The following is a 25,558-nucleotide window of genomic DNA, read 5'->3' on the forward strand; positions in this document are numbered from 1 at the left end:
GTTATGATAAGATATATTTTAATTGGTAAAGTGTAAATATGTTTGTGTATTTTGGTCCATTTACTGGTACTTTAAAGTTTTAGAGAAGACAGTGATAATGTTTTTAAACAAATAGTTTTTAGCATGGTAAGGACGAAAATCTTGATGTTTTAACAGACGCCAGATTCAAAGTATTTTTAAACGCCTTTTATTTATAAGTTTTTAATAATTTGCCCAAAAAACTGTATTATTTTTATCACGAATTTCAAAAACTCAAAATTATTTGATATCAGAAGGACATTCTTTGTATTCAGAATACATATCGCCATGTCCGATGTGCCCTCAGGCCCCACAAAAATATTGTGAAAAGTTGGGTGACCGATCCGTTAAAACAATATGTTTCCAAATTTCGCGTTGTACTGTTCCAGTCGATTTGATATGAGAAGCAAAAACGTGTATAACCATGCCCCTTAAGATAATACCTACTCATAAATCATTACGTTTTTGTTCACACCATTTAACCCTACGAAAGGGAGTTTTGCCACCCCAATATATTTTATCCGTCATGAAAAACCGTACGCGTTTACGTCCAAACGACCTAAGCTAATCGTAGATCATTCCTTTGCACTAAAATGTTTTACCCCAGCACCTTACACGGGGGTATGACTGGCCATCAAACCATAGAGGGGATTGGTGAGGCCCATCATTGGTTTCTGCAGTCAAATCATTGATTTTCATTTGGTTGTTGTAACATTTTGCCAAGAGCTACTGACTTTTTACTTGTTAGTAAGGTTGAAAATTTTCAATGGGATAATGAGAAAAATATGAGATTTCTGATACCAAAATCCCACTTTTGATGAAGAACAATTGGGGATAGACTGTCGATGGACAAGAACATATATTTCTGTTTGAAGAAATGGGCGGATTTTTGTCATTTGAGCCAAGACCAAATGCAAATAAGGCACACGGTTCAGTCTTAGATGCATTAGCCTTTCGTTTATTAACATGATTGAGGAGCATGTAAGGGAACAAAGCAAAAGTTCGATGACATCTTATAAACAAAAGTGCTTTCATTTGTCCTTCCTCTTTAACGAAAAATATTGAATATTCCAACCAAAATTATCATTATTGACCGATACTTAAACTATTTTCTTACAAACGCGACCATTCCCCTTTGTTTATAGGACGTCATCAAAATGTTGAATGTTTCCATCAATTAAAATAAGGTGTATAAATAAAATATAAATAAGACTCTACAGAAATTGGAATCACAACTCACCTCTTTTTATTTAAGGATGAATCTTATTAGCAATATAAAGAACTCACAATTGCCCGTTATATCTACCAAGAAGAAAATAACTTAATAGGCGAACTTGAATAAAGTTTGCAGACCTGAAAGTTTGTATGTACAGTTTGTGTAAGCATTTATTGCCTTGCCGTATGGTCAACATGGTGGTGAAGCATGAGAATAAATCTACAGTGATGTCCGAAAATTGTTGGGAAATCGAATGTAAGAGTAAATCGTACTTGCAATTTAATTTAATCATGATTACTTCATACTATAATAAACTTTCAAATGTAAAATAACAGAAATTTACTTTCGTGATTTCTCGTTTTCACTGGAATTAGTCCGGCTGCTAGTCGGTATGACGTTGTTTTGGTGTTCATAGTTTTGTTTTTGATGGATATTACTTCTCAAGAACAATGTTTATTTAATGGTGTTGCTCTGTTTCTAACTAAACTATTGAATCTGGCACAAGGCACATTGCGTTGTTTAAGCACTTATCGATTTCCAATAAAATATAATATGTAAAAAAAACCTGCGGTAACCATAGATATTAACGTATATAAAATTAATGTGCTGATAAAAGGAAACTACTGATCCCTCTGCCTCCAGAGTTTAGGATAAAGTTTCTACCATGTTTACCTAACTTTAAATGATAAATCTAACATTTCAGGTACTTTATCATTTTGGTCTTAAAAACCTCTATTTTTTAATCTTTGTCTACTATAATATTGTTTAGTTGCAATAAATATCAAAGAAACTGCTAAAATTACCACCGCGCATACCAGTAACCATATAACGACAGTCTTAGCATGACTCTTAGAATACCCTGATGAGCCTAGTGAGAACTTGTACGTGATAGGTTTGGTCTTTGACATCATCCAGTTGTATGCGTCATTATTGTCATCTAGAGCGAGGAGAGCTGATCCGATTTCAGTACGAATACGCTGGTTGTAGGCGTTATACCAATCAAGCTGTGGGCAAAACCAATCGTCTTAAAGGAATTCTCCGGAATCACATCATTTCGTAAACAAACTAATACTGACCATAATAACGAATAAAAACAACCGGCTCTCAAAAAACGATATTCAACATTCCCGCGTCGAAAACTTCTAGTGCAATGACGTAATGGTTATTTGTGTTCAATTGTCGCCAGCCGTCATTGTACTTAGACGTCATTGCACTAGACAATTAGTACCCGGGAATTTAGAATAGGCTTATCGCGTGTTGAGAGACGGCTGTTATTCATTTCTAATGCCCAATATGAGTTTGTTTAAAATAAAATCACGTGATGCGTGCTTGATAATTATTTTTCTAACATAATGTTGTGATTGCCGGAAACTTCCTTTTTAATAGTATTTTTAAAAACTTCACAATTCATTTAACCTTAACAGTAACGCAACAATATACATGTGCAGTACCCTTATTAGGCTAAATAGAATGCACCACAGCAGCCAGGATCAAGTTCCGTGTATTAACGCATACATTGTCAGTTGATACCAATCTTACCTGCCTATCAGTGAACATACTGAAATCAATTAGAGGAGGTTCCAGTGGAACTAGAGATGCCATTTTCCACGTTATGTATGTCGCATCATCAAACTTATGCTGTGTGAGTAAGACATGTGTAGTAGTATTATTACACAACGTCGTATCGTGATAAAAAGCTTCAAAAATGTTTTAGATCTCATTTTTATTTTATTCATTTTTATTTTATATAAGGGTGAAACAAGATCAACATATCACTATTCACAAAAAGCTTTTTACCACAAAATGACCGCAACTGACAATATTTAAAACAACAACAAAAATGAAATGAACTTGTTAAAGATGTTTGGCAATTTGGCCAAAATATGTTGCATACAATTTTGTCAACATAAAAACATTTTAACTATGGTTTTGAAACATGAAACAGATATTTGAATTTACATGTATTTAAAGAGTTTTGACTAAGGATTTTAAAACGTATGTGTTTGCTGGGTGTTTGGATGATTCAAATGTAATGTAATATCAACTTTCCTGACATTAACAACAATGTTTCACAAACCTCCGTGTCTGCTTCCACACTACACATGATATCCTCAATACGAATACCAAATTCACCATCTTGATAATAACCAGGCTCTACACAAACAAACATAATTGACAAACAAAATGAAAATAATTGAAACAATCCAACCAAGATCAGATATTACTTACGAATAGGGTTTAAGAGTATAAATTGTTACGAGCCGTAATGACACAAGGCCAAAATCACCTTTCACACGAATGCACAACAAAATATACTGTTTGATTAAGTTAACAAAATCAGTCAAGTCTTTAATTGAAAGGAAATTATGCTTGATACTTGACAACAAATGCACATACAATATAATCAAATATAATCACTCCTAACTAATTACTATTTAGCCGGCAGTCATCTTCTTGGTGATTATAGAGTTCTGGATGGCTGAAGTATATACTTATTAACTTGTGCTGCGAAAATCACTGTCCAGCGAAGTCCACTGTACACTTCAATAATTTATAATCCTTTGCGTAAAGTCCTTTGCGTATAAAATCCTTTGCGTATAAAATCCTCGCACAGAAATGGTGCTGCTTTCTCCACACTTAACTCCTTGCACAGTTCTCTAAACCCTTAACTCCTTGCGCAGTTCTTCAAACACTTAACTCCTTGCTCGTTCACCTAACACATAACTCCTTGCGCAGTTCACCAAACACTTAACTCAGATGACAATCTCCAAAAAGGGTGTTCCTTTCACCAATCACTCTCTTTCTCCAGGAAACGCGATTCTTTCTGCACTGCTCCACTTTATTGACAGATGTGTTGTTTTATAAAGCAGACTCCAGCAAGTCTCTCAAAATCTCATTCGTTGTTGTATTAAAATAACACAAATATTGGCTATACAAACTGGTTCAAATGTATCTCGTTTTGAAGCACGACGACCAACACATGGAGAGCTTACAAACTCTCTTCATATTCTGCCAAGAGCAAGTTGCTTTAACCTTTACACTCATAAAAAAAACACATGACCTATTGATTGACCATTCTGTCACATTACAACACTTCCTGTTGGTATTCCTCATATGATGTTATAATCACTTTTCCCAATTTGTGCAATACGCTGAACATAATAGAAAGAAAATGAAGATAAGCAAAACAGAAAGAAGACACATCCAGAAAGAAAGAAAAGATCAGTATGAAAGAAGGAAAAAGAGGCATAGAGCTTACCATCCGAGACACAAACGTTAAGATCAATAGGTTCTTCTCCTTCGTAATCGGCATTAATGTTGATTGGAGCTATATAGGATTACAAAAGAAATTATTACAGACATACCTCTATTATTACTGATATCTTTAAAACATTATGGGCATACTGGGGAAGTTTATCTTTCTTGCTAGATTGTCCCTAGTTAATGCAGTGCCTGTAGGCCTAGATAACACTCTAACTTGAAATTATTGGTTCACTAGCCTTTAGGCAAAGAAATGCGAGATTCCACTATTGGGTTGTTGGTATTTTAAATTGTTCAGGTTCAGGATCTAATACTAAATACAAAGGCCAAATGTTCCGCATAAGTTAGTGAACTTTGAAAATGGTTGTTTTTGTAGGCTTACAATTTGAAGACAATTGAAAGTGTTAGGCTCGCATTTTACCTAATCTGAAGGTGCAGTGCTGGGTGTTATACTCCGGGTACTCAGGCACATACCTTCGTGAATGTTAAGGAAATGTCCTATTCCATGCCCTGTTCCATGCTTGTAGTCTAAGCCTCCTCGCCATAGTGGTTCACGTGCAAAGGCATCAATGTCACGACCTATGAAGAATATTGATCCACAATATACTAAGGTAAGTAGTGAACGCTAACTGTCCCAAGGTATTGTTTAACTGTGTCAACTTCGAGTCGGGAAGTAGGTACAATTACTATTATGGACCAGTAGTCTTCACTAGGCCTACTGTAAATGCGGACAAGTCATGTCATTCACGACCGTAGCGTAGGTGTTTGAGCTTCGGTGTACCACTTTGTCGCCGTCGAGATGTGTAACTACTTTAATATAATGCATTATTACCCCATGAGAACTTCCGGAAACATTTTATTTATCTGAAGATTTACAAAATCAAATAATTTGATGTTATGAAAAAATAACAGTCGTTAAAGATTAATTAAAAGTCGACAGATGTAAATCAAGAGGGTGCCCCGACCACTCACTATGGACCACAATAGCCTCATCCGAATGGCACAGTCCAATAACCTCAATTACATAATCATAGTGCAAAATGTGACCTCAAGTTGCAGAGTATGAGTTTTTGTACCTAAATCTTTAAAGGTCATTCATAAATGTACAAATGTATTGGGGGTTAAGAACTGTGCCCCTGATAGATGAGCATGTTGTGGATCTTAGTGACTTGATCGGTTGATGTATAAAGCGGACCGTCCTAAATTACAAGGCCTTGAATCCGGTTGCATGCCGAAGACCCATAGGGCCCTACGAAAAGTATTTAATGCTACTATTTATAGAAGCGATTGATACTCTCCATCAATTTCTAATGCTAGATTATTACTTCTATTACAAAATCGTATTAAAAATTTAGTATTAACTGTTTGATCCATTAAGATTCTGCACAGCAAAAAATATTTTCTACAACTCAAGTTGCTTAAAAGCTAGTTTTAAACAACATGATAAGTTCTTTAAACATGGCACATATAAACAACTTGAGCTTGAAATTTTGTAAAAGTAAATAGAAAGCAAATAGAATATACTTCATTATGTTGTTTATTTTTGAACCAATTTTAATGTGTTGTTTATTTTTGTTTGCAGTGTGAATTTCTTACCGTAAATCTGTCCTTTTGCGAACACCCCAAGAGCAAGATCGATATGCCCTATTAGAACCCGTGTATAAGCTTCCTAAAAAATCAAGGATAGGACAATAAGGCTATTAAATATGTTCTTACGAGTCGTTAATGATTCAAACCCCAAAACACCTTTTACTCAAATACACTTCAGAATACACAACAAAACACACTGTTTGAGCATGTTTAGTAATGTTACTTAGCAAAAGGCATACTGCAGCGTGCAAAACTGTTTATCTACACAGCTCTTCCAAGTAACATTAACCCAATAACATTTATTCCCCATGTTTTGCATTTTCTTTAAAAAAAAAAGAAGCACAAAAGCAACACAACCAAAAAGACCATTTTGCTATTTAACGTTGTGCAAGTTGATATTTTGATAATGTAAACATTTATACATTATAAGATTAATTGATCAAATCAGATTATTGCGCTTAACAAGACATTTTGGCGTAATTCAGAGCGCAGTACCCAAATCAGTCTACAGTTAAAATAACTATCGCAGCCCAGAAAATTCCTTGAAAAATCACCATCAAAGTGTTACGTGTAATCAGATTATTACTATCACTATTTGATCGCAATCAAAATGATCGCCACACAAAGTCAAAGTGGTCAATGCAATCATTAATCTTTTATGCAATTTTTACAATAAGACTCACTATCATGAAGGCCGTCGGCGTGCCGAAATGAAAAGTACGAGTGATATCCGTTGAACCATCTCTGGCATAAATAAAGCAATTAATACACAATAGTATTAGAAATGAAACAGTTAATCAGGGTAATCTTAATAAAACAAACAAAAATTCTGAAGCTGATCATTGGTTGAGGTTATGGTTAATGAGGATGAGGTACTCTTTTGATCAAGGCCGCATGACCGTCAGGCTCGAGGTCGACGACTCCCATGCGACAACTAAACACTCCAAATGGGATCCCATGAGTAACCGTAAGGGTGCCGGGCTGTCTCTAAAAAAATTAACCTTAATGTTAAAACCTTGAGTAATGTAACGATCTTGAAATATAATGTACGACTTGTTTTTTATATTCTATAGTGTTAAAAATTTACAACGGGGTACACCGTGCCCGTACGTATGATGTAATACAGAATATCAGCACGGCATTTACCGTGCCAATACGACCCGCATGGACACAATGTGTTACGTGTACATATGTGTGTATTGAGTTTTACACCTACATCAAAACATTTTACAACATATTGCCGCAGGCGAAGGTCACGTCCTGGAAAGTTGGACTGAACATCGAATGCAACTATGTAACTGACTACTCATCTCTATGGGGTACAACAACTTGTTATATCAAGGACCAACGTAACGGTAAAAATTACACTTACAGATACTGACTCCCTGAGTCAAACAGAAAGGTACTCGTTTTGGTAATTGGAATGTCTGTTTCTTTTGAAGAACTGTCGATGAAAAATGAAAGAAGGTTTATAAAGTCAGACGTATTCCAATCAAAACGTCAAAGCACACATATAAGATGGCCGACGTTATTCTGACCTTTTCCATATTAATGATTGTTTTACATGAGGAAACGTAAAAGGTTTATATTCGACAGATTTTAAAGGGAATCTTAGATAACCTTGTTCTCTTGTAATATTCTTGAATTGACAAAGTTATAGCGTTTTACAGATTGGTTTAACTGTGAACACCTTATATACAATGGCCAGTACAGGAAACGATAGGTTGTAAAACAATGAGAGATCGAATCAAAAAGAAGATGTAATTTTATTTCGCTCTTTTACTTTGTCTAATCATTTATCTTACCCGTAATGAATAACAGCGGCGTGCGGACCAAATCCCGATATAGTGTGAAAACTTAAGCCACGGTAATCAGGCTGTGCGCTGAAAAAAAGACAAACGAACAAACGTGTAACAAAATCTAAACGTATTCCCAGAATAGCAAATGATAACAAAAAACTTGAATAATTATACAAATATTGAATGTTTAAGAGTTCAATGCTACGAATAATTTCATGAGGTGAAATATTTACTGTCCCATGCCGAGTTGAATAGAACAGTTCATATTTCACCGAATGGAAATATTCTGTCCATTGAACAAATAAAAACATTCAACTCAAAAATAAGTTCCCTTGCTTCCACTTAATTTTATAAATACCAGGAAATCAAAATAATCTAAATGCATTTATTATAGAAGTATCATCCACACCTATAATTGGCGAGTCGAGGTGGAAACTTCGCGCTATAAACTCGCGGGTGTGTCAGCGTTGCTATGGTAACTCCGCGTCAGTCCAATGGAAAAATGACTACTGCACTCGCGCGGAGTGCAATAGTCCTTTTGCAGCTGGCCGCTAAAAAATAGCAGAAATAATCAATAGTAATTGGCCAATCAAATGACAAGAAACTTTGTACGAGTTATATAATCCATGATAACTTTTGATTGCTATTAAATTTATTATTTATTACAAATATATAAACTTGGCTTGTTTCGATATTTCTTTACTGTTGATGAAATAGTCCCATGTATAAAATACATGTATATATGTACGGGATGTGTGCACTTTGTGAGTGAGTGCACAGTGAATGCAATTTATGCTGTGGCTTATATTCTAGAAAATACGGTCGTTTGTTATTAATCATCCTTACCTGCGGAACTCTGTTGCTTTAGCTTCCACAATTAATTCACTTATTACATTGATGTCACCGTTGATGGGGTCCTATAAGCGTAAAGATTAATATACAACCAGTTTATTGCAACTACATGTATTTTGTAATTTACACTGAATCAAAATGGTGTTTGAAATAAAACAACAACGCATCCTGCAAATGTTTTAGGATGAAGTTTAGGGGTAGAGTTAGTGTTTGGATTTAGGGTTATGATGCGTAGGATATTCTAATTCTTTCAAACGTACAAAAATATGCAATCAGATATCTTGCTCTTGTTTTGTGTGAGGAAAATCCTTTATTGTGTGCTCAATATCCAGGATATCCTTCTTTATGATAATGATGGGTCTCTCTGCTAAAGCTTACCTCTAAAGTATCGACCGTTTCCTGCATCCACGCTCCAAGCTGACAGAGGGCTATTGAATCCTTATACTATAGAAAATGGAAAACATGTCGATATAAAGAAATCAAATAATAATTATTATCAGTTTTATGCCACGTCTTTTGCTTTTTATACCAAAAAAGTATAAATGATATCGGATATTTATGACTTAATTAGACAGTAGCATGAAAATAACGAACTTTATACAATTACTGCGTAATCCAATGATCTTGGACTAGATTTCCATAAAATCATAGTATCGGATCATATAGATTTGACTTACAGAAAATTAACCAGTTTATCTCAACAATCCTACTCAAATGAATCTTTTCACTGATAGTATAACATTTTTGGCAAATTTCAAATGTTTTTCTAATTATTGGATTTCTAAAGGTTAAAGTTAGTAAATTTTTAACTAATCATTACGGTAATTCTTACATGTACGTAGTTCATGCCTTCAATTTCCTTCTCACTCTTGACTGCCTTCATAAGGAGAATGGGTGATGCCTCAAGCAAACGCTTACTCTGAAAAGAAACAATTTACATATAATTCCCAGAATGCGAAATACGTCCTAATGATAGACAATAATAGGAATGAAATTGTGGACTCACCAACGATATTTAGTAACGTTGCGAACTTGCGACCCGTTCACCGGGTCTTCATCAGACTGAGTAGATACTTGACTGATGGTTTGGTTACGTGATGGTAAACGTCAAGAAAGTATATAGTTTTACGGTGGGTTCCTTGACGTGCGATAGCAGGAAACAGAGATCCCCCTTCTTATCTCCGCTGCGCAGTCTGATGAATACCCGGTGAACGGATCGCAACGTTACTAAAAATCATTGATTAGTCAAACAATTTGATTCATATTATTGTCCATTTTATACTATTGGATGATTCAAACATTCATACGTCTTAATGACTTATACTGAATATGATTGAACTGCGCAATAACGATTATGTATTCTCGTTTAAATTGGCAAATGCTTCCAGGAATTACTGAAATCAATGGTCTATTATATAATCCAGGTGAGAGACATTTTAGGAAGAGACAGTGACGTAGCCTAAAATACCAAAATCAGTGAAATAACATGCATCGAACATGACGAAATAAGCATTTGCCATTTTGTGAATCAACGCAATCACCATGACATAATGTCGGCATTAGGGCCGAACTAAGCAAGATAGATGTAAAAGACAATGCAGTGCCTTTCGTCAGAAGTTCTTTGGGTTTTTTTTTCGGTATTAAATTTGATCGATTGAGCCCATATTTGTCGGTCGAGGTATGACTTTTAAAATATTGGACGAGACGTACTCGACTCCAATATTTTAAAACTCATCGCGGGACCAATAACATTTGGGCGTAAAGCATCCAAATTTATCATTATTATGTTTGGTATCCAAATATTGTCACACACTTGGATTCATCAAACATAATAAATGTGTATAATAGTCTTTTACCTCAGGTACGTTTGAGTAGACTGCATAACTCGATGTATCACTAATCCAAATCTTATCTCGTGTCAACGATTGTGATATTAAATCTGGTATAAAATCTTCATAGTCTTTCACAGTGACGCACTCATCTCCGTCTGAAAAAAAGAAGAAACACATTCGTCACCTTTCTCCTTCTAAATGGCTATAATCCTCAAAAACGGTTCTGATTTGAGTGATTTCATGCAAATTCAATGTATATATTATACCTTTAAAGTGAAAATTGAAATAAAAGTTACTTTTCATCAAAGTTTTTCAATAACAAAAAAAATATTATGTAATTCAAATGAATATCCTCTGATCAACATAAAAGGAAAAAATAGTATTGCGGGAAAGACAACTGAAAATTGGGATCTATAATATTTAATTTACATTGTTTCCTACATGTTCGCCATAATTCTTTTCTTAATCCGACTTGACCAATTTTCATATTCGACAGTTTGCACAAACTCACCATTACTCTCACATCCGGGACCTCCAATGCCTAGATGATTCCGTATCTCGTCCGTTAACCTTGTGTTCATGTCGTATAGGTAGAGTTGTATTGTATCAGTAGTAATTATGGCATATGATACAAACATTGGGTTATAGGGAACGTCTTCACCACGGAGGTTGAATATCCCTAGAAAACAAAAACAAATGGTAATTCGCCGGCAATTCAGATTATTAAGATTCTGCTGTTACTACTTATCTTATCTTAGTGACAGCTACAGAATTTCTTTGGGAACTCAAGCTGTCAAAAACTTGATAAAAATGCAAAATAAAAGATAAAAGTCGATATTGACTTATTCTTACATGCAATTTCATCCAGCTTGGTGACCACCAGTGCATCTGCATCTTTAGCTGACATTTGACCTCGTATGCTTTCTGTCTCGGGAAACTGCCATATCTTTTGTCGCCAGGTTTCACCTTAGATGATTCATAATTGGATAAAAAGAGTAGAAAATTAAAGGAAGACAATGGAAAATTAACGTTGGAAAACAAAGCCGCAAAGCTGAGCCGATAATTGGAGAGGAGCTAACCGCAAATTGCAGCGTGGAACCCAAAATCGGAGAGGGGAACCCAAAATCGCAACGCAGAACCACAAATCACAGCGGAGTACCGTAAAACGCAGCGGGGAACCGCACAACGCAGCGGAGAACTGCAAAACACAGCGGAGAACGGCAAATAGCAGCGGAAAACAGAAAAATCGCATCCGAGAATCGCAAATCGCATTGTTTAACCACAAATCGCAGCTTTTATCGCAATGAAAAACACTACAAAAAACGATAATTTTTATACTGGCCTTAAATAAATAGCTTCCATCAACTATGATGCATAATTACTAAGGTAGAACTGAAAAGCTGGTTTAAAAGGGAAATTTCCATTAGATCATACACCTATAACTTCTTTTCCGCGTAATATATTAACGAAACATTACCGATAAGGCGACGAAAAAAAGAAACCCTGTTCTACGGGCGGACGGACCTTTCAAGTAGGGTCGGTCGGTCGGCCTTTTTTTTTTCTTCTTCTTCTTTTTTTGAAAATGACCCGAAAAAATCACCAAAATCTGTAAATAATTTGCAATTTGAGAAAATACAAAAAAAAATTGTTCCTGAAATTTTCCGAAATTTGGGTCGGCATTCATTTGTACAGGAAAATTTTTTCTCCCAAATTGTTCAAAATCTGGGTCGGTTGGGCCCGTAGAACAGGGTTTTTTTTCGTCGCCAAATGGGAACTATTCTCCCTCTTCCTACCAGACTAATAGGCCTTACCTGTATACTTTTCTGCATTCACAATCAGAAGTGGTTTATTTGGATAGGAAGGCTGTGGGTTTTCAGCGTCTGCGTTCCAGATGGTGTCAACTAGATTGCCGGTGGTAGTTGACACGTCAACCAAAACGGGACCACCGTTTTGGGCGGATTCAAAGGTGCTGTTGTAATAGTCATATGTGCCTGTAGAAAGAAAGAAAGAAAACTACACAAACAAAACGTAAATAAAGTAACAAAATAACCAAAACAAATAGATACATAACGGATAAAAAGGTAAATAAAATAAATCAATAATCGTCTGACGATAGCCTTTTAGGCATGAAACTCAGAGTGACGACTACATATTCTGGAAGGTATGTTGGTTAAATAAATAAATAAATAAATAAATAAATAAATGTAACAGATAACAGAAACACTGAAATGGAAAAGAGAAAAAATGTTTTAGTACAAGTTTCCGAATTATTAAAATAATTGTGTTATTAATATAATTATAATCTCTAGTAGTGAATAAAATTCAACCTTTATCCTATTTATTTGTATTAAACACGCTTGCGAATTCGTCAATCAATGAAAGGAATTATATATTTTACAACTATAAAGGGAAAGTTATGATATTGAAATGTAAACAAAAATAATCATTAAACAAACTCGAAATTTAATCAAATTAGAGTCAGAGATTGGATTCGAGTCAGGGCTATGTTTAGGGTTAGGTTTACAATTAAGGATTAGGTTTATGTTAGGGTTTGGGTGAAATTTACGGTTAGAATTAGGGCAAGGATTAGGGTTTATAACCAAGTTAATGGGTTTTTGGACAAATGATCCTACGGACTACAGACCTGTAACCGTTATTTTCTTAATAGTACATGCAGTATACCACGTGCTTTAAATTTCCCGCTCTTTTAGCAACTTACTAACTGCCATTAGTCTTGAGTCAAAACCAACGTAGACACCGGGATTCAGGTTGTCAACTAACCAGTTGGCAGAGTTGGGCACATCTGGTTCTCCTGGAGATACATAAATAAGAAACATTTAAATATCAATAGGGCTTTGTGAAACCATAACAAAACTAGATTTCAAGTTCTATTTGGGTTGTAATATTACTGAAGCAATGTTTGAATTAAGTCTATTTGTAAAAACGTCTTTTGTTTAATTCTAAACGTTTGTATTTCAAAGACGTTTATTGACTACCAACAAACATAAAAATTTTAAACATATTACATTTGGGGTTTTGGTTTTAATTTTAATTAATTTTTGCAAACATTTTGTTTTTCAAACTATTTTGTCAACACTTAAATAATATTATAAATGTTAAAATATTTTGCTGTAAGTTCTCAAAAAAAAAAAAGGTTTTTGAATGTTATGAAAATGTTTTATACCTTTTATATACCCTTTATACAACCCGACATTTAAACGGTTTCTGGTAACATATTTTAATCTTTTGCAAATAATGATTGAAAACGTTTTGTGTTTGACAGGACTCCAACAAAATGTCAATTGCCAATTTTCAAAGAATCTAAAAAGACACGAAGTATTTTAAAGAATTAAAGAATATGAAAACAAAGAAAACATAAAGTCGTTTTACCCGATTTCATGAGCAGCCAATTGCAGTCAAGTTCCATATCTGCCTGTAACCAATATCGACTATCCGTCCATAATGCAGCCTTTTCAGCAGTAACTATGGCTAGACCTATATGATAACAGTAATAGGCAAACTATATCTTAGTTTCCTAAAGCAGTCATTTTTATAATTTGATTTGTTCGGGTTTTGATAACCCTGGGTAAGCCAAGAAAGCCTCTATTGATGGAAGCAAAGAACTTTTACCAACATAGAGTGGCAATAGATTACGTAACGCATTGTTCCTTTGTGCCGATTTGATTTACCGACACGCTATTCATCGAGAGGTACCTTTTGTTCGTGACAAAGGGATTCCGCCATTAAATCGGTAACTGACCTGACAGCGTATTAACGCTATAATAGACAGGCTACTGTCAATAAGTGACCAAACGAAAGTCACGTGAAAGCGCCTAAACGAGCGAGAGGTACCTTTTGTTACCATACACCCCAAGGGTGTGATTGATTAGCCGAAAGCACAAAAGGAACACTTTAACCGTTGATGTACAGTTCGTTATCACCCATCTGACTTTAGACGCTTTATTTAAAGAAATTGAATGCTCTTGCTGATCGATTACACATAAGAACGTATTAAGGCTGCACGTGTCTATAGTATTGTATAATGGTAACGTATGTAACATGTTTAAGCATAGCCCTATAAATGTTTTTCACACATTTTTAGACACAGTGGCGTACCCGGGGGACAGCTGTCCAGGAGGGGATATGGAGAATGAGAGGAGGAGCCTGGAGGAAGAGAGAAAGAGGAAGAAATGAAGAGAAAGCAACAAAGAGAAGTAAATAAATAGAAAGATAAGGAAAATGGTGGGAATGACAGGGAGAGTGAAAGGGGGCAAAAAGTAAAATAAGAGGGGAGAGAGAAGGGAGGAGAGAGAGAGAAGAAGAGTGAGGGAGTGATAAAGTGTAGGCCCAGGAAAGAATAAGGATATACAGAGAAAGGAAAAGAAAGGAATGATAAACAGTGTGTAGAAATTAAACACTTTTCTAAACACAATTTTGCCTTCACTTTGTAAACACGTTTATAAGCTATTCATGTGTCAAATTTCTGAACATTAGTCAGTGATGGTGTATAGACTAAACACATAACAGCTCTAGGCAGCATAATTGATACGCCCAGTCAGATGTATTTCACACCTGCCAAACACAAGTCACCCAATTTTGAACACACATACATGTATTTTATACTTTTCGACACTGGCTGTGAGATACATGTACAGGTACGGCTCTCTGTACACGGGACCGACGGCTAAACATCCCCTCCAAAGGACGGAGTACGATTCATTTACCCAATTCTAAATGAACCATGTGAATAACGGCAGTCTGAATTTAATCTACAGAGGTTGTCAATTAATTTCAGACATCCCCAGTCATTATCCAGCACTTAAGACAAGTACCCGAACCATTAGGCCAAGCTCTCCCATAATCTTGAACTAGAATGTGTAATCGCCAATTTCTTGCGTGTTGCTAAGTTTAAATTGAGACAAATATACTACCATGAGAGTGCCTCGTCCTTTGGAGGGGATGCTGATGCATTCCGCGTACAAAAACAACTAGGTACGTGTCCAGTCAGTTTCGAAAAGAGTAGAATTTTGACCACACACTGCTGTTATGCGCCATAATATCCCAAAAATCCCAAACGTTTTAAAAACGTTTTTAATATGTTATATTTTGGCTTTTGGTTTACATAAAAACGTTTTAATAACATTAGAATGTCAAATATTTTTTCAACCCCAAAATAACATTCTGTTTACAATGTTTTGTATCAAGTTTTCAAAAATATTTTCGGAATGTTATTAAAACGTTTTATACCCTTTATATAACCCGACATTTAACGTTTTCTCTAAAACATTTTTTGTTTGCTGAGCAGTAGATTATCAAAAATGATTTTTAATGTTTATTTATATGCCCTTAATATACCCTTTATGTAACCCGACATTTAAACGTTTTCTGACAACCTGTTATAAACTTTTGCGAATGATGTCGAAAACGTGTTGTGTGTGCTGGGTTACTTACCAGCAGAACCACTGAGTCCAGAGATATATTTCCTTCTTTTGTCACGTTCTGCTATATACTCACTCTAGATTTATGAATAAAAAACACAAAAAGTAATTATTTTATTATATGAGCCAATTATAGTATCATCCGAATCATATACCCTGAACAAAAATGTTATAACAACTTCATCTGACCCAGTTGGGCTACCTTGTCAAAATTGCAGTTTTATTTTTGTATGCGTGTTACTTGTCACCTTATATGTATTACATGTAGGAATACATAATACAGGGTGTCCCTGAAAGAACTGTATCATCGAGAACTGAATTTTATGGGTAGTTTAACGCATAAACCAAACATAACTTGGTTGTTGAGGAATGTATCGGCTATCACATACTTTTTGAATTTTGACAATTAACCGCTCCGTTTTAGAAATAAATTTTTTTACGAAACAACCTCATTTTCAAATATATATCAATGACAATAGACGCCTCATGAGCTATGCGCGGCGATTAGCACTCCGAATACAGATCATCGATTGATATTTGAATCCGTGGAAAGGTTTGAAAATGAAGGTGTTTCCGATATACAGTTCTTTCAGGGACACCCTGTACAAGGTTGTTCCAATCACACATGTCTAGCAGACTCATCCGGGAATCTATTAATGGTAAAATTTCTAGTGACGTATCTTCTTCATTGTCGGGTACCCACAAGTAGAATAGAAAACCTTAGACGAATCCAGCTGTGACGTCAAATATATGTAAAAAATCTTTATTATGCAGTAAATCATAACAAAGCATTTTATTTTGAACCGAAATTCAATTTTTCCATTCTAAACAGGGGCTATTTTTAACATGCCTCCAGGCACGTTCGTGCAGTGAGAATAAAAATCAGTGCAGTGAGAATTAAAAAATCCGTGCTTAAAATATACTAGTTTCAGCCCGAAAAACTGACCAGGAAGTTAAAGAAGTTCCTCCACAAAGTAAGACTGATCGATTCGGAAAATCCTATATGCAAAAAGGGTATAGTTTGTGGTAATCAGTCAAACATTCATTTGGCGGGGTAAAATCAAGAAATTTTGCCTCGCAACGCCTCTGGCAACGCCCTTTCTGCCCAATTATTAGGTCAAGCCTCTGAACCAGGAAATCCGCAGCAGGCGTGGGGGGGGGCAGTGGACCAGACTTACCGAAATTGACCAGAACTTTTTTTTATACCGTTAAACACTTTAATTTGGGGCAACATATCACCTTTGTTTTGGGCGAAAATAGTGTAAAATGGAAATGTTTATCGCGCTTCATGCACAATTGTCCCAGTAAAAGAGGCCAAAAATTATGACCACCAGGAACATTTTCATCGCTGCTCACCCCTGATTTGCCCCGGGAATTTGCCACTGGGGACAGCAGTAAAAAGCAAGGGCGCAGCCTGTAATGGCATATAGACCTGGTAATGGGGGCATCTTGATAATCCCTCTGGCTCAATATCGGGACAAGTTCGGCAACAAATTCGGTGCAGTTGATCCGGACCTCTTCTTTTAGACTCATTTATGATCAAAAATTACAATACTTACGGCCAAATCAGTGTGAATTAGTGTTAAAGCGCGGCTTTCCCCAACATGCTCAAAGAAACCTTTTACGACCATATAATTTATTTATTTGCGACATATAAGTAGAGAGGAGTCCAGGTCAGTGAATAAAAGCACTGCTTAATCATGATAATTACTGAAAAAAAATTGTTTGTTTTTGGTTTTTTTGTTTGTTCGTTTTTGAGAATTTTATCACACTGTGCGACATTTTAAGAGATGGTAGGGGCACGCGTGCATTTCTTGCAACATTTGATACATACTTTTGTATGCGTTTTTCATTTTCATGATTAACATTTTTTTAACATTATACCTTTTAACTTGATATCAGAAAACCAGCTGTGTACTTTTTTTAAATGACAACCTTCCCTTATAGATAAATCGAAATATTTTTTATTACTACTATCATTACATTTTTCAGAGCTTAATTTCGTGCAATTGCAGGCACCTGTGTGCATTTTATGCATTTATGCAGAGTTGTATTCGTTTTTTTTGCATTCTGATCAATCGTTTAATCATAATACCATAAACTTAATGACATTAGAGAACCTGGTGTGTACTTTCATGGAGCTGTAGGTAATAAAAAATAACGACAAGTCAATTAAATGAATATACATTAGGGCATTTCGTGATCCACAGCATCATATCCCGACTTTTCTCAAAAAACATTGAGATTTTTATATCACTGGAAACCTCTGGCTACATAATGTTTATGTACAAAAAATTCCTTGAAGATTAATTCGTTTAGCAAAGATATCGTGAAATTTGAATTTCGTTCTGGTATACCAGAACGAAATTACAACACATTGTCTATGGAGCAGTGTAATACACATAATCATGCATAACTCGCAAGCGCAAAATCGGAATCAACTGAAATTTTGGCAATAAGCTTTTTTCGTGGATATCTACTGAAAAATATCATAAAAAGAAGATGCTAGGATCACGAAAAACTCCTTTAACCCTTCTAAATAACCCAAACCAATATCTGGCTGCGGACCACTGCATGATCTGACTTTTGGTTCATTTCAAAGCCTTTCAATTTCGATTTGATTCTTGTTTTAAAAATATATCCATGCATTGTCGTTTTTGACATTATTATTTTTTACTTATAAACATGAGTGCTGGGGAAGCAACATTGCCTACAATGCATACAAGCATGACAATAAATAAAGCGTTTAAATGCAGTGTTTTCACCCTAAAATCATTTTGTCTTTGGTCCCCAGCAAACAAAAAAAAACGTTTTAAAAACGTTTTAAATAAGTTATATTTTGGCTTTTGGTTTAGGTAAAAACGTTTTAATAACATTAAAATATCGGGTTATATAAAGGTCACGATAACGTTTTAAAAACGTTTTGTATGAAAACACACTACAACAATATTTTTAAATGTTTTCAAAAAATGTTATTGTAAACTATTTTTGCAAACATTTTTGTCAAATATTGTGTCAATACTTAAATAACATTATGTTAAAATATTTGAACCCAGCAAACACAAAAATGTTCTTAAAATGTTTTTTTCAAAACCTTTTAATAACATTTAAATGTCGGGTTATATAAAGGTCATGAAAACGTTTTTAAAACGTTATTGAAAATATTTTGGGCAAACAATTTTCGCAAAATACTTTTTCAACCCAAAAATAACATTCTGTTTAGAATGTTTTGTATCGAGTTTTCAAGAATGTTTTTGGAATGTTATTAAAACGTTTTTATACCCTTTATATAACCCGACATTTAGACGTTTTCTGTAAAACATTTTTGTTTGCTGAGCACTAGATTATCAAACAATGTTTTTTAAGGTTATGAAAACGTTTTATACTCTTAATATACCCTTTATATAACCCGACATTTAAACGTTTTCTGACAACCTTTTATAACCTTTTGCTAATGATGTCGAAAACGTTTTGTGTTTGCTGGGTCAAGTTGCTTTTTTCATTCCATTTCAGGGTGTTTTTTTAGTGAAAGTGTGAGATTTTTGTGTACTAATTCGTCACAAAGTAAAAGTAAACATAGTATTTTGTGTGCTTGTTTGCAGACTTAGTATTGCTTTATAATTCGAAAGTGTCAAGAGTCCAATCAGGTAACTTAAGGTTACGTAATGTTTTGACAAAATCATATTTGATTCGGGTAGGCACATTCAATTTATTTCTGAAAAATCGTATGATGAAATGCATCTTAAAGGTAAAGGTCCAAGGAAACTTATTTTAGTAATCCTTTTATTCTGAGCCAAATGGAAATCTTTTTACTATGGTTTGAATTATATACTGCATTGTTTTAATTCACTTAGATTTCGTTGAAAATTTTGGATACGCGTTGCTAACACATTAGAGAAATAATGTTGATATATAAAAGATGTGAAATGGAAATAAGTGGCGAATAAATTAATGACTTAATGAAGTTGGTGTTTTTTAGTGACGCACACACATCAAAAACAAATCAGTTAAAATGCTTATAATTTCAATTGTGTATTTTGAGCTACTGACATTATTTCAACGAAACCGTATTAAGGCATATAGGTATAAAGTTTCCACAACCAAACTACAGTAATTTTGAAAATAATTGCATTTCTTGTCACCTATACCATTAGAGTAGATAGGTTTTCATAAGCTTCACTTTTGTGATTTTGGTACATATTTTACCTTTGTTTGTCCAATCCATATCAACTAGGCAACTTATTATACTTTTGCTAACGTGCAGTGACTGTTTTCTCCTAAAATAACCCCTGATTCTAAATATGTATACTTTTATCGTTTACATGTTTTAGACCAACAATTATTTAACAGTGAGGCCCAATAGGTCCCATAATTCCAGTGTTCATACAAACCTTGATATCAACAACAATCTGTTTCTTTCTACATGTTCTTATTTTTGTTTTCTAAATTCTTACCTGGTGTGCATCCTCTGAAGGTACCATAAATGCTGCTAAATTTTGACTCGCCATTAAATCTCGAAGATTTTTCAATCGCTCGTCAGTTTTGATGGTTGTTGGTGGTAAGAACTTTGCATTGGAAAAAAGAAAAAAAAATTGCACCATTATTTCATCTTTTTTTATTTTTAATACGAAGATTCTGGAGTTCTTGGAAGATCATATCACAGTAAAATATTAAAATATCAGCATACTCAAATTAACTAAAGTACGGTGGTTTCCAGCTTTTACTTATTAAATCATGTTAATATTGCCAAGCGCTTCTTAAACATGGTTTTTAATTTTCTATACTAATTCAAGTTATAACAAAAACGATAATGATTGCCACACCGTCTTACCGTTGGGGTGGGGTCACAATCACGTAATTCTCTTTCGCTTATATCGGCGTCATGTTTAAAGCGGAACTTCCCACTGTTGACATAAGAGACTCCTTTTTTCTTTGGCATGGGTTCGGAGGTCACAATAAGGATACCTTATTAATTAATAAAGACACATTCATTATTTTTTAGCATGTTTGATAAGTGAAACTTATTAACCTTTTCTTAACCTTTTCTTAACCTTTCATAAACCTTTTATTAACCTTTTATTAACCTTTCATTAACCTTTTATTAACCTTTTATTAACCTTTCATTAACCTTTCATTAACCTTTTATTAACCTTTCATTAACCTTTCATTATTATTTTTTTTAAATTTCAAACTCTAATGGTGACCCGCAGGTCAAATTGCTAGAATTGTACATTAAACACACCTAAACAGACACAATGCAATTTGCAGGCAGCAGCTTAATCAGCGCCAATATTGCAACATTGAAACAAACAACTATACAAACATCCAATCCAACCCAACCCCATCCCCCAGTAGGCAATGAGTATAAAGTGCCTTGCCCAAGGACACAACACGTTGGCACGAGCGGGGCTCGAACTCGCAACCTATGGATTATGAGTCGGGCGCCTTATCCACTCGGCCACACATTAACTCTCATTAACCTCTCATTAACCTTTTATTAACCTTTTATTAACCTTTTATTAACCTTTTATTAACCTTTTATTAACCTTTCATAAACCTTTTATTAACCTTTCATTAACCTTTCATTAACGTTTTATTAACCTTTTATTAATCTTTCATTAACCTTTCATTATCCTTTTATTAACCTTTTATTAACCTTTCATTAACCTTTGATTAACCTTTAATTAACCTTTTATTGACCTTTTATAAACATTTTCTGATACATTGCGTTGTACATTGTATTGCAGTACACTGCATTACATATTACATTACATTACATCACATGATTACAGTACATTGCATCGCATTATTTCATGTATTGCACTGCGTCACGTTACAATACATAATTGTAACATGATTTATTGATTGATTGATTGATTGATTTATTGATTGATTGATTGATTGATAATATTTCAATTGAATCGCTTTACATTACATTACAGTAATCTGCATTGCATTAAAACGCATTACATAACATTATATGTGATGCGATCAAGCAAAATCAGTCGGAACTTGGAAATATCAAATTTTCAGTTTCTTATAGGATAGTAAAAAGCATTCATTCTATACATTATATTTCATTATATTGAATCGCATTACATTACATTACATTACAGTAATTTGCATTGCATTTCATCGCATTACATTGTATTATATTACATTACATTCTATAGAGCCTATATTATATTTTGATATCACTGGTAATTTGAATGTCTGATCCTCCAATTTACACAATTTGCGGTCTTCTGTGTGATTGTTCAATTATAGGGGTACCCGGCCCGAGGATGAATTCTCAAACCAAAAATCACCCCTTCGATCTGGGAAAAATGCGAACACCTATCTTTCGACCTGTTAAAAATGCTTGGTCCACCTAAAAAACCTGTCCCTCATAATTTTGCACAAACCCAAATTCTAATATTAAGTAATCAAGAAAATACATCGGTCACGTCAAACTTTATCAAGTAAAAACTCACATTTTAAAACATGTCAACCTAATCAAAGTAGTTATCAAACGTACCTACCTAATATAATCAGCACCAGAACTTGTTGGTGTAGTGCTCGAAAAGCCATTTCTGAAATTGAAAAGTAAATCCTTGATACCGATATCAACCCTAAAGCAATATTAATACCTTCAAAGGTTCAAAGCCAGTTCAACTACGTTGCATGTACAATAAAATGAGACCATAAAAAGCTTATATATAATAGACATATTCCCATAATTATATATTATTATATAAATGCGAACATACATGTTTGAGAATGTAATAGTGTATTGTAATTCAATTCGTACGTCATAGAGTGCATGTAATAGATAGGCGATTACCATTTAAGGGTGGTCTTAACCCTGGAATTATGGAAAGTTTCGGACCTCGTAACTGCTAAACTGTTGGTCTGAAGTATATAAAAGTATACACAAAGACCTGATAAATTCATCTGTGCGGTCAAATTTGTGCCAAAATGCTCATTTTTCACTCAAATTTTTTCGATCAACGTAACAAAAAATTCTGGGGCCAAAAAGAAAATTATTAATTAAAAAAAAAAAATATATAAAATATCTTGGAACCGTTTTTTTAATTTTTTTTATTTTTTTTAATTTTTTTTAATTTTTAATTTTTTTATTTGTGACCAACTTCACCAAAAATATTTCAAATTTGGGTAAAAATCAGGCTTTTTATGATTTTATGACCCTTAACTTGATCATTGTTAATAGGCTGATGTTACCAAATAATGTGCGCAATAACATTATCCAGAGTGTAATCGTTGAAATGACGCCCAATTATCAAGATTTTCCCCAATTCACAAATTAAATTTGCCCTTGCTTGTTAAGTTGGGTGTGTGTGTACTTATACAATTATTTGCTAAATGGATAAAAAACACAACACATAATAAACCCTATAATATTTTGAGGATATTTTGCTCGTGCGCAATGACTGATTTCCATGACTGGTTTGCAACCAAGCGTACTTATTTGAGTACAATGACGAGTTTTACCCCAGAGGTGCGGGTTACCTGATGAAATAGGATTGACATTTTGACTCCGCGCTCATGGCATTTCATTAATAGTAGTATAGGGGCCAACTATCCTTCCCCTTCTTGTACAAACATTGTAGTGTGGGGTTTCACACGAACTGACTTTAACCCGCCGTACGCGTATATTCAGCAAGAATAAAAGGACAAGAGAAATGCATTATGACAAAACATAGGAAAAGAAAAAATTACAGGAATTTGTGCTCGCAAATGCATTTTCACCAAATGAGTTGCTAAAACTCAGGTACTGAGTTGTGACAACAAATATAAATACTAAAATTGTGCTGTAACATATTGTAGGCAAATAGCGCATGGTTCGGTAATAAAAAAAGCAATGTTTTACTATAGGGTATAAATTTAATTTTTATAAAAATAGTGAAAAATAGTGAAAATACACCAACCTGTTCAATGAGTTGATCTTAAATGTTGAGTCTGTTCCGGTGTCTGTTTTGGAATAACATTCAGTATGACGTACGATTGTCGTTATCAAAATACATCTACGAGGCTGATATCCTACACATTATTGTAGTACGTGAAATATTTGGCACAGCTAATATTGTTGAACCAGATTTCAATCCTCGTTCATCCCAGGTTTAACTTTACACCCTACCCTGCATCCGTGGTGGCGCACTTTACAAATTGGTGGTACATACTTACGAACGTGGTCTTTTTTTTGGATGTTGAACTTTGGAGGCATATGCAGTATTGTCAACAATACCCTGGAAAATCCCCCACTGTCAAAATTCTTGCCCACCCCCGACCCCATCACCCTATAAAACCCAAAATTCCGAACATTGTTACTTTTTTCAGCAATTTTTGGCAATTTTTTTAGATTTTACATATTCCCCTGGGGGGATACACACATTTTGCCGGCCGGTGTAAAGACAGAATGCAGAATAGATAGCAGCTGTTAATGCATTTCATAGTTCAGACAAAAAAAAACCCGATATGAATGTCAGAGCTTACAGAAATGAGCTACAATCCCGGTCATAAATAGTTGGAACACTTGTGTCAAAGTAGGACTGTTTGAAACCGTATTTCTGTTATACTTTACATATTAAAATTTCGCTTTCTTTGGTGTGAAGTCTGAACCGTTAACGACTACTACAACTCTCCCCTGCCCCACCAATCAATCATGCGCGTATTTGGGGGGGTGGGGCTTTGGGGGCGCCAGCCCCCCGGGATAAAAGCAGGGGGCGGCGAAAATGAAGGGGGGCGGCGGAAGAAGAAGGGGCGGCAAAAACAGGGGCGGCAAAAACGAAGGGGCGGCAAAAAGAATTAGTACATAAAAAGGACGGAAAAATTTGATGGTACTATACATCAAAATGTGCTTTTAGGACACTAGCGCCTGAAACCCTTTTTTTTTTTTTTGGCTCTTCACTTTTCTAACGACCGAGAAAAAAATTGGGTCAACCTTTTCGTGCTTCAGCCCCCCGGGGTTGGGGCGGCCACGGTACGCCACTGTCAATGTTGGATGTTTGTAGGGTTGCATGACCAAAAAAATACCAACATTGATCGGGGGAATGGGGGCATAATTATTTGAAATATATGTTATATCACTAGTACCCATAAAAAGTATCCGTACACCAAATGCAGCCTACACTTAAAAACAGACGCCATTTCGTAAAAGGGCATTTCGTGATCCACATCCTCATCCCCCAATTTTCTCAAAAATAGTTGAGATTTTTATACCACTGTAAACCTCTGGCTACATAATGTTTATGTACCAAACATTTCTGCAGATTAATTCGTTTGGGCAAAAATATCGTCAAATTTGAATTTCGTTCTGGTTTATACCAGAACGAAATTACAACAGTGGCCTATATGCAGCAGTGTAAATTACACACAATCATGCAAAAGTCGCAAACGCAAAGTCGGAATCAACTGAAATTTTCGGAAAAAGATGGATATCTACTGAAAAATGTGATAAAAAGAGAATGCTAGGATCACGAAATCCTCCTTTAAGACACTAAAACTAAATTAACAATAAGGTGGCCAATACCTCATTCGACACGATAGGATTTT

At 34.8% G+C, this 25,558-nt stretch overlaps 1 protein-coding gene across 1 annotated transcript; it reads right to left on the minus strand.

Annotated features, from left to right (window-relative positions):
- Positions 1-857: 857 nt before the first annotated feature.
- On the minus strand, positions 858-24,101 carry LOC140140804 (xaa-Pro aminopeptidase 1-like). The gene is made up of 23 exons (XM_072162562.1): positions 23,935-24,101; positions 22,528-22,578; positions 20,838-20,971; positions 20,461-20,571; positions 16,020-16,083; positions 13,959-14,063; positions 13,288-13,380; positions 12,380-12,559; positions 11,421-11,534; positions 11,080-11,247; positions 10,593-10,723; positions 9,569-9,655; positions 9,115-9,180; positions 8,731-8,801; positions 7,891-7,968; positions 7,458-7,529; positions 6,769-6,829; positions 6,092-6,164; positions 4,970-5,074; positions 4,494-4,562; positions 3,312-3,388; positions 2,774-2,872; positions 858-2,238 (listed from the first exon to the last, which is right to left on the minus strand). Exons 2-23 carry the CDS (start codon positions 22,574-22,576, stop codon positions 1,957-1,959), a joined length of 2,289 nt encoding a protein of 762 aa, XP_072018663.1. The 5' UTR covers positions 22,577-22,578; positions 23,935-24,101; the 3' UTR covers positions 858-1,956.
- Between the last annotated feature and the right edge of the window lie 1,457 nt (positions 24,102-25,558).

The sequence above is a fragment of the Amphiura filiformis genome, chromosome 19 (assembly GCF_039555335.1).
Source record: "Amphiura filiformis chromosome 19, Afil_fr2py, whole genome shotgun sequence".
Classification (NCBI taxonomy): Eukaryota; Metazoa; Echinodermata; class Ophiuroidea; order Amphilepidida; family Amphiuridae; genus Amphiura; species Amphiura filiformis.